Raw genomic sequence first — 10,000 nt, 5'->3', positions numbered from 1 at the left:
TGGTGCGAGTCCTCTTGGCTTTAGATCGTGGAGACTCTCTCCCCCTCAGACGAGGGGAGTCTTTGCCCCTGAGGCGAGGAGAGTCGCTGCTCCTGCTCCTTGGAGATCCAGACGACCTGCTGAAGAGCACAATGAAAATCAGTTCATTTGAAATTTGAATTTTGAAATATTGGCTGGTATATTTGTCTCCACAACGCTTTTAGACCCTTTGGTGTTTCCATCTTTAGAAACGAGCCTTGCTCAAACCAACACTTCTGGTCAGATGTTCACAGGTGTGAACTCTTCTCTCTTTTTTGATTCCTCACACAACCACTTCTGTCACTTCTCATGTGAACATGTGACTTGTGCTTGTGTGACTTTGCGAGGTCCAGATATTATTAGATATTAGTGAAAATACTTAAAAGCAAACCTGGAGTGAGGAGAGTCCGAGACTCTGAGGTGGTGCAGGCGAGGGGAGTCGATGCCCTTCAGGTAAAGTGAGCTGCCTCCACGTTCTCTGTCTGCTTTGGCCTTCTGCAGCTCCTGTCAGTCACAGCAATCATTTAGTCTTACTTATATCCCATTTATCTGTTGCTGCATTGTTTTATTTGCTTCTGGTGATCTAACTGTCCCATCAGACAGTCAGTCAATTAAAACCGACTAGCTAAATTCATGGAGCTCATGGATGAAGAGCTGACCTGCAGCCTCATCTCCTCCAGCAGCTCCTGAGCTCTCTGCATCCTCTGGGCGATCAGACTCTGCAGCTGACCAACCGGCTGCACCGAAGGCCCTCCTCCCGCCTCCTCCTCAGCTGGATAACGACGGAGGGCGGAGCACAACTCAGAGCGAATCATCGCCGGTCTGAAGAAGGGAAGGAGGACAAGAGGAAAGAAAAGTTAGGCTGCAGACGTAAACTATAAAGAAACACAACCTCTGAATCCAAACACTTCCCCTCTTTGCTGACCATTTTCCAAATCATCCATCAGTTTTTCAGATTGACTTCCAGAGAGCTGCTGTTTTCAGCTCCTTCATGAAAATCAGACTTGAAATTTGTGCTTATATCAAGAATAAAACTCAGAAACATTTGAGCCTCTTTATAAATGGACTGGTGCAGTCAGCAGTGATGTCGGCATCGCACCAGATTGTCGTGGTAATTTGAGTGAAATGAGTTTCCTTTGCAGGGGGCTGGTCTCAGAAACAGAGCGACGAGCTTTGACTTCAAGGACATTCAAGAACCGCGACAGTCAGATGAAAAAGCCAGCTGTGCTCTCAAAGAATTACCTCAAGAAAAATAAAAAAGGTTAGGGGACGGAGACGAGTTTCTGATTCATCACAGTTTGCTCATGTGGAGCTGGTTTGTCGGACGTGGATCTGTGGTGTGATGGTTTGCTTTACTCTCAGGTGTTGGTGTACCTGGATGAGAGGACTTCATCCATGGAGGCACAGCGACTCCGGCCCTGCATGCTGAACCTCTTCCCTGGCTGCGGCGTTCGAGACTGAGCCTGAAGGACCTGGAAGGTAAGACTGAGTTCAGCTCTGCTGTTGGTTCAAAGGTTAGACTCCTCAATATCCCATAAAAACAGAATGTTCACGTTTCCCAACTCGTACCTGCTGAGTCTTGTGGACCATGGAGCTCTCCAGGTGGGACTGTTTGCCCCAGGACCGCTCGCTCCCTCTGGGCAGACTTCCGGTCTTCACCTTGGGCTCCCTGGACGTCACCCGCAGCTTTGACACATCGGTGTCGGCTCGCTGACGAACTCCGACCCCCCCAGATCCGACAGCTGCCACCTGTCCACACGAACCCCCCCTCGGCAGGTCGACTTGAAAGCTATTTTCCCATGATTCCTGGGAGTCGCCATCGTAGTCTGGAGAGAAACCATCCTCCTCGGTGACCAGGTCAAGAGTCAGCATGCCGTGGGAGGAGGTGGACGCCTGGAGTGAATGATCAGTCAGCTAAAAAGGTTTTGATTCATCAGAATAGAAAAACAGAATCAGTAAAAAGGAAAAGAGACGAAAAGACATCGAGTACCACGGCCATGAGGTGTCCTCTCGTAGGGAGCCGGCGGCCATGCGGGATCTTTGCCCGGTCTCTGGTGGGATGAAGCAGTGCGCTGTCCTCTTCGATGGTCACCTGGATGGAGACAGACTGGCTTTAGTGCCTCCTCAAATGTCCGGCAGGGTTTCAGAACACATTTAATTCCCTTTAAAAAGAATCCGTCCAACGATCCGTCCTCCTAGCCCTGGAGGTGAACCAGCAACTCGGTTCAGAAATGTAGGCTTCATCAATCTCAGTAAGTGTGCAGTTTATTAACATTTCACAGAGGCGAGTGACCCTTTGACGAGGTGTTCACCCCCTCATCAGTCTCGTCAAAGGTCACTGCAGGTCATCAACAGGCCTCACAAACCTCGTCTAAAATGCGGTTCTTGGCTTTGATGATGGCCACATTGAGGGCGTTGACCCACAATTCCTTTTCCTCAGGACTCACTGCCAGAAACACGAGGTTGGGAACCTTCAAAAAGACCACAACTGTGTTTGGTAAACGATACAGAAACACCATGTTTCACCTGTCCAGGTTAAACCCGACAGAAAAAAACAGACAGAAAAAGTCAAGCAAGCCGACTTCAAGAGGAAGAAGAAGAAGAAGAAGAAGAAGAAGAAGAAGAAGAAGAAGAAGAAGAAGAAGAAGAATAAACCGTACTTTATTTATCACACATTACATGCACACGCCATGCTTCTTGTTCTCCACATTTGACCCATCTTGGTCCGTCGTTCCTCCGCGGCAGACCAGGAGCGGTGGGCTGCCAGCCGACCGGCGCCCGGGGACCCATCCTTTCCGTCACCGTTGGTCAGGTGGTCTTGCATGTTTTTAGTGGGGGTTATTTAAGAAGGAAACCCCGGGTGAACACAGGGAGAACATGCAAACTCCACACAGAAAGGCCCTTTTTCCTCGATCAGCAGGCACCAAAGGCATGGTGGAGGACACGCCCCCAGCGCCCACAGCGGGATTCGAACCGGGACCTTTTAGCTGTGAGGCGACAGTGTTACCACTTGTTCCACTGTGCCACCAAAGGAGCAAATTCCGATTTCTAATCATTTAATTCAATATTTTTTTTCATGTGTTTTTTTCATGTTTGATGCATTTTGTTCTTTGTACTTCAAAACATGACAGGAAACAGAGTGAGGGCAGGTGTGTGCAGGAGGACAGGAAGTGGACACAGATAGCTCTGCAGCTAATGCTAATGCTTAGTTTTGCTTAAGTTATTCACACTTTATTCTTTTAATACTCTTAAATGCTTCATGTTCTTCAGTACATTAAGACGTATCACTGCAGCAGACCAACGTGAGACAGACAGAGACAGACAGACAGAGAGAGACAGAGAGAGGGAGACAGAGAGAGAGACAGAGACAGACAGACAGAGAGACAGACAGAGACAGAGACAGAGAGAGGGAGACAGACAGACAGACAGACAGACAGACAGACAGACAGACAGACAGACAGACAGACAGACAGACAGACAGAGACAGAGACAGAGAGACAGACAGACAGAGACATACAGAGAGAGAGACAGAGAGAGAGACAGAGAGACAGACATACAGAGAGAGAGACAGACATACAGAGAGACAGACAGACAGAGACATACAGAGAGAGAGACAGACAGAGAGACAGAGACAAAAAGAGGGAGACAGACAGACAGACAGACAGACAGACAGACAGACAGACAGACAGACAGACAGACAGACAGACAGACAGAGACAGACATACAGAGAGAGAGACAGAGACAGAAAGAGAGAGACAGACAGAGAGACAGAGACAAAAAGAGGGAGACAGACAGACAGACAGACAGACAGACAGACAGACAGACAGACAGACAGACAGACAGACAGAGACATACAGAGAGAGAGACAGAGAGAGAGACAGAGAGACATAGAGACAGACAGAGACAGACATACAGAGAGAGAGACAGAGACAGAAAGAGGGAGACAGACAGACAGACAGACAGACAGACAGACAGACAGACAGACAGACAGACAGACAGACAGACAGACAGACAGAGACAGAGAGACAGACAGACAGACAGACAGAGACAGACATACAGAGAGAGAGACAGAGAGACAGAGACAGAAAGAGGGAGACAGAAAGAGGGAGACAGACAGAGAGACAGACAGAGACAGAGAGACATACAGACAGAGACAGACAGAAAGAGGGAGACAGACAGAGAGAGAGAGACAGAGGGGGACAGACAGAGGGAGACAGGCTAACATGGGAGCGTTTGGACTGCAGGGATTATTCTGCTGTAACTCGTCCTCTGACAGACTAATGGGATTCTGAGGATTAAACCTTTTCAGAGGAGAAAAAAACAACACAGCTCAGCCAATCGCTGCAGCCGAGGCTGGGTGGGTGAAGTAAAGTCTAATCCACCAATCCTGAGAAGGATGTAGGAGGACATCCACCAATAAGGTGATGGTGTGAGTCAGGCGGGGCAGAGTAATCTGTGAGCTCAGAGGACGGACACAAGGAGGAGGAAGAAGGAGAATAAAGACAGAAAACGGACAGAATGACGGGGTGGACATTTCCCTCTGATGTGATGGAGGAGACGCAGACAGAGCATGAAAAGAAAAGCCTCAAGTACAAGTACCTCAAATGTGTACTTAGTAGTATGTGCACGCAGTAGTGAGTAGCCTAAATGTACTCACAGTTACAGCCCACCACCACTTGTTAGCAAATGCCAACATGCTAAGCTAGGATGGCACACATGTCTAACATGAGCATGTTAGCATGCTGATGTTAGCATTTAGCTCCTGTGCGTTGAAGCTGCTAGCACGCTGCAGACTGTCCGTTCTGTTCACCTTCTCCAGGTAAACGTCAGGTGACTCATGACGTGACTCACGGTGTTTCCGGGCTGCCGGCAGCGCAGCACCGTGAAGCGACTGTGGTTTTTCTTGCTGCGACTCTTCGCCTTCCTCAGTTCCTCCGATCGCTCGTAATCAGCCAGGTCGAACACTTCCTGCGCTTTCCGCTCGTCTCTCACCTGAAACACACAAAACACCTTCACTCACAGCAGGAGGACGGACGGCAGCGTCAGCGGCATCCTGGTCCCATGCTCACCTGCAGCACCAGCAGTTTCACCACGCGCACGCACGCACACACGCACGCACGCAGGCAAGCATGCACACTCACACGCACACACACGCACAGGGAACACTTTACTGCACTCAGTACTTCAGACACATTGTGCTCACATACTTTTACTGCAGTAACATTTTCAACGCAGGACTTTAACTCGTACTTGTTGTGTACTTGTACTGCGTTGGATTAGCACTTGTCTGGAGTCTGTTTGCTGCTCATTTGCTTCAGTAACTTTAGTATTTGGGCTCAAAGAAACATCAGAGACAAAAGAGACATTTTGTCTGTCTTTGTCCTCCAGCAGCAGGCTGTTTGACTCTGTGACGTCCCCTCAGTTTGACACGAAAACTAAAAGCTCAGAGTGAAAGGATGAGTGTGAGACAGACAGAGAGACAGACAGAGAGACAGACAGAGACACAGACAGGAAGCTGAATCATTCGGGTGAGGACGGTTCAGTCTGAGCTAATCGAGTCGTCTCGCTCGGTTTGGTCTCCATGTTTATTTCATCAGAGACGTTTTTACTTCGTTCAACTTTAATCCACCAAACTCACGGCAGAGATGAAGTACTGATACTTCTGCTATTGTCACAGCCGCTGCAGTACAGCAAAAATACTGCAACTGCTACTACTGCAACACGTTACAACAAGTACTGCGTCACATGTGGAAGCTGCTGAGCTGAACAATCAATATGTGGGCTGAGCGAGACGTCCTGACGGCTCTGCAGGAGGCCCACGTCCTGACCACGTCCTGACAGACCACAGACCACGTCCTGACACAGACCACGTCCTGAACAATGTGCTAAACAGAGGAGCTTTCACCTGGGACACCTGATGAGGACAGCTGATGGGGACAGCTGATGGGGACAGCTGATGGGGACAGCTGATGAGGACCGCTGATGGGGACAGCTGATGGAGACAGCCGATGAGGACAGCTGATGGGGACAGCTGATGGGGACAGCTGATGAGGACAGCTGATGGGGACAGCTGATGGAGACAGCCGATGAGGACAGCTGATGGGGACAGCTGATGGGGACACCTGATGAGGACCACTGATGGGGACAGCTGATGGGGACACCTGATGAGGACCGCTGATGGGGACAGCTGATGGAGACACCTGATGAGGACCGCTGATGGGGACAGCTGATGGGGACACCTGATGAGGACAGCTGATGGGGACAGCTGATGGGGACAGCTGATGAGGACAGCTGATGGGGACAGCTGATGGGGACAGCTGATGAGGACCGCTGATGGGGACAGCTGATGGAGACAGCCGATGAGGACAGCTGATGGGGACAGCTGATGAGGACAGCTGATGGGGACAGCTGATGGAGACAGCCGATGAGGACAGCTGATGGGGACAGCTGATGGGGACACCTGATGAGGACCGCTGATGGGGACAGCTGATGGAGACACCTGATGAGGACCGCTGATGGGGACAGCTGATGGAGACACCTGACGCCTCACGTGGACACCTCCACCAGAGAGACGATGGGTCAGAATGTTTTGTCTTCTCTCAACAATTCTATGACGTGACGTTGACCAATAGGAGCTCAGAGCTCCTCACCTGTGAGCCAGGTGAAGTGAAAGAGGAAGGATGTTGTTGCAGCTCATAGTCGATTCTTTAGCGACACACGCCGCGCCGGACGCCATGTTTGTTTACATCATGCAGCTCATGGACGGCGGTGAGTTCACAGACGCTGGGACGTTTGCGTTCACAGACAGAACCATAACGTGCCAGCGAGCGTTCGCATGACTCAGCAGAAACAGTCTGAACACACCTGCTGCTAACCTGACCTCTGTGACGCGTTCAGGTACCTGCCGTGTTCTTCTTCGGGGAAGCTCGTCACTTCTCCACTCTGTCTCTTCTCTCTCCATAATCACATTCGGTGTTTCACTCGTCTGCATGATCAGAGAGCAACACACAGCTCAGCCAATCACAGCTGTGTGTGTGTGTGTGTGTGTGTGTGTGTGTGTGTGTGTGTGTGTGTGTGTGTGTGTGTGTGTGTGTGTGTGTGGCTTCGGGCTCAGCTGTGTCCGATGAAGATCTTTGATTCAGCGACACGTGTTGACTGCTCAGCCAGCAGCCTCCCTGTGTGTGTGTGTGTGTGTGTGTGTGTGTGTGTGTGTGTGTGTGTGTGTGTGTGTGTGTGTGTGTGTGTGTGTATCTGAGGCCACACAGCAGACTTAAATCAGATAACCCCCCCCCCCCCCCCGGCTCTTTCAGGACATTCGCTCTTTATAAAGACATCAACATGACATCACAGGTCATGTGATCGCTCGGTCTGACTCAGCGTTGTTCAGGAGTGACTCAGCATCATCAGAGCTGAAAATAAATCCACATCAGGAGCTTTCACTTCCTCCTCTGATGCAGTAAAATCCAACCCATCAAACTCATGTGTGACTCTTCATCTTCATCTTCTTCACCTTCAGGCTGTCCAACAGTTTGTTTCACATCCAGCTGCTACAGACCAACCTGACGATGGATGTGGACTCTGTGTGCGTCTCCTGATGGACATCAGTCCTGTCTTCTCTCTGTGTTTGGTCTCCTCCAGCTCCTGAGGGACATATCTGCTCTTCAGCTGCTAAATGTCCACCCGCTGGTCTCTGACTGTCTGTCTGCTGTTTGCTGCTCAGCAGGAAGTGACCTGAGGCTTTTTACTGCTTTTATTCTGTAGTCTAACACTGAGTCGACAGTCAGCTGATGATTCTCTGCAGCTTCATCATAGCTGCTGTAAAATTTGTCCTCACAGAGACAAAGACGAGCAGACAACTGATTGCAGATCATGGACTCTTGAATGTGATTTGATTTGTGTCTGACATCAGTCCAATACGTGTCTTCTTCTTCTTCTGCTGCTGCTGCTGCTGCTGCCAGAAAACCAGGAAGTGCCCTCAACCCTCTGACAGCAAACAGCTGCTAACACTCACAGCTAAAGCTAACAGCTAACAGCACACAGCTAAAGCTAGCTTTCGTCTCCAGACCACAAGCGGGACCGTCCTCAGCTGAAATGAGTCTCACCTCTTTGTCGGAGATGTAGAGCCGGTCTCCTCTCAGGACCACGTACCGGTTCCTCCACAGCTCTCTGAAGATCCCTCGGCCACAGAACTTCCTGATCCAGCCCACTTTCTCCGGATGCTGGACGGTCTGCTGACCCGAGTCCTGAACGCCCTGAAACACCGAAACCCAGCGACGGGGGTCAGAGAGAAACACCAGAAACCAGCAGAGCCTGACAGAAACACCAGAAACCAGCAGAAACATCATGACGTACTTCAAGACTAAAACGTGACAGAGAACGATGATGTTCATCACATGACCAACATCATGTGACTGAATGCTGCTCAGACTCAGACTGAGGAGAGGAAGGAAGGAAGGAAGGAAGGAAGGAAGGAAGGAAGGAAGGAAGGAAGGAAGGAAGGAACGAATGAAAGAACAAATGAACGAACAGGGGAGAAACGAAGGAAGGAAGGAAGGAAGGATGAAGAGGAGGAGAAAGGAAGGAGGGATGGTAGGATGGAAGGAGGGAACAGGGGGAGAAAGGAAGGAAGGTAGGATGGAAGGAGGGAACAGGGGGAGAAAGGAAGGAAGGAAGGATGAAGAGGAGGAGAAAGGAAGGAAGGATGGAAGGAGGGAACAGGGGAGGAAGGAAGGAAGGAAGGAAGGAAGGAAGGAAGGAAGGAAGGAAGGAAGGAAGGAAGGAAGGAACAGGTGGAGAAAGAAAGGGAGGATGGAAGAGGAGGAGAAAGGAAGGAAGGAAGCAAGCAAGCAAGGAAAACGGGATTGAGTGAGAGAAAGGATGGAAGAAAAAACAATGGATAGAAAATGTAAAAGAAAGGAAAAGAGAACAAAATACAGAGAGAAGATAAAAGAAGAAGATAAGGAGGAAGACAAACGTGAAGAAGAAGAAGAGGAACATCGACATGACGGCAGGATGAGGAGATGAAGAGAAGAAGAGATGAGGAGATGAGGAGAAGAGGAGATGAAGAGATGAGGAGATGAGGAGAAGAGGAGATGAAGAGATGAGGATGTGGGAGGAAGAAAACAGGTTGAGGTAGGAGGGATCAGTTCAGAGGAGGAAGATGAAGACAAAGGAGGAAGAGGAGGATGAGTTCAGAGACCAGAGAGAAGACGGGCCACGAGGAGAAGAGGAAGAATAAAGTCGGTGAACGTTGTAGACGTGAAAATGCTCTGACCTACTTTCATTACATAAGCACGGGAAGAAAACACCAACGAAGAAGGAGGGGAAGAGGAGGAGGAGGAGGAGGAGGAAGGCAAAGAGGAAAATACAGAAAGGAAGAGGAAGAAGAAGAAAATTCAAAACAGGAAGAGGAAAAGGAAGAAGAAGAAGAAGAAATAAAGAAGACGAAGAAGAAGAGGGTGGAAGTGACAGTAGCTCAGCTGAAGGAGGAACGATGACTCAACAGAGTACTTCAGTAAAAGTACATCAGTACCCTGCCCGTGTTTTTTTACTACCTTATTTCCTTTTTCTGACGTGTGAGCAGCGTTTGAACCTTGTGGCTAACGCTAACTGCTAATGGTGACGTGTCACAGATCTTAAAGATGTGATTGGATGTCAGCTCCTGAACACCTGGGCTCCTCCCACACAGGTGTGTTTGATTGACAGCTCCCTCGCTCTCTGCTGATGATCTTCATTCTTAGTTTGCTGACATCCCATAATAACCAGCACGATGAGAACAATCAGTACTTTTACTTTGAATACCTGAAGTACATTATTTAGTATTTTTACTGTGGTATTAGTACTTTTACTGAAGTACTTCCTCCTCCCTCATTGAACGAACTTCTTTGACTGAAACAGATCAGCTAGTGTCTCAGTGGTACTCGGACTAGGTCCAAACCTGTCCTCTGTCCACAGTTTGTCTTCATGTTTGTCTCACTGCAGA

At 49.4% G+C, this 10,000-nt stretch overlaps 1 protein-coding gene across 2 annotated transcripts in view; it reads right to left on the bottom strand.

The window, feature by feature from the left end:
* plekho1a (pleckstrin homology domain containing, family O member 1a) overlaps positions 1–10,000 on the bottom strand; it is a 13,418-nt gene that overhangs the window by 2,622 nt on the left and 796 nt on the right. Inside the window, exons 2-10 of one of the 2 annotated variants that reach the window (XM_070984524.1) lie at positions 8,121–8,270; positions 4,870–5,010; positions 2,385–2,489; positions 2,009–2,110; positions 1,588–1,911; positions 1,393–1,490; positions 678–840; positions 410–522; positions 1–116 (exon numbers count right to left, since the gene is read on the bottom strand). The exon at positions 1–116 is cut by the window's left edge and continues 2,622 nt beyond it. In XM_070984524.1, the coding sequence (XP_070840625.1) occupies positions 1–116; positions 410–522; positions 678–840; positions 1,393–1,490; positions 1,588–1,911; positions 2,009–2,110; positions 2,385–2,489; positions 4,870–5,010; positions 8,121–8,270 (1,312 nt within the window). Of the gene's footprint in view, positions 120–409; positions 523–677; positions 841–1,392; positions 1,491–1,587; positions 1,912–2,008; positions 2,111–2,384; positions 2,490–4,869; positions 5,011–8,120; positions 8,271–10,000 lie in introns of both variants that reach the window. The other variant, XM_070984525.1, reaches the window with a different exon arrangement.

This window comes from Chaetodon trifascialis, chromosome 17, assembly GCF_039877785.1.
Source record: "Chaetodon trifascialis isolate fChaTrf1 chromosome 17, fChaTrf1.hap1, whole genome shotgun sequence".
NCBI lineage: Eukaryota > Metazoa > Chordata > Actinopteri > Chaetodontiformes > Chaetodontidae > Chaetodon > Chaetodon trifascialis.
The sequence above is the reverse complement of the archived record's forward strand: the minus strand, read 5'-3'. Positions and strand labels throughout refer to the sequence as shown.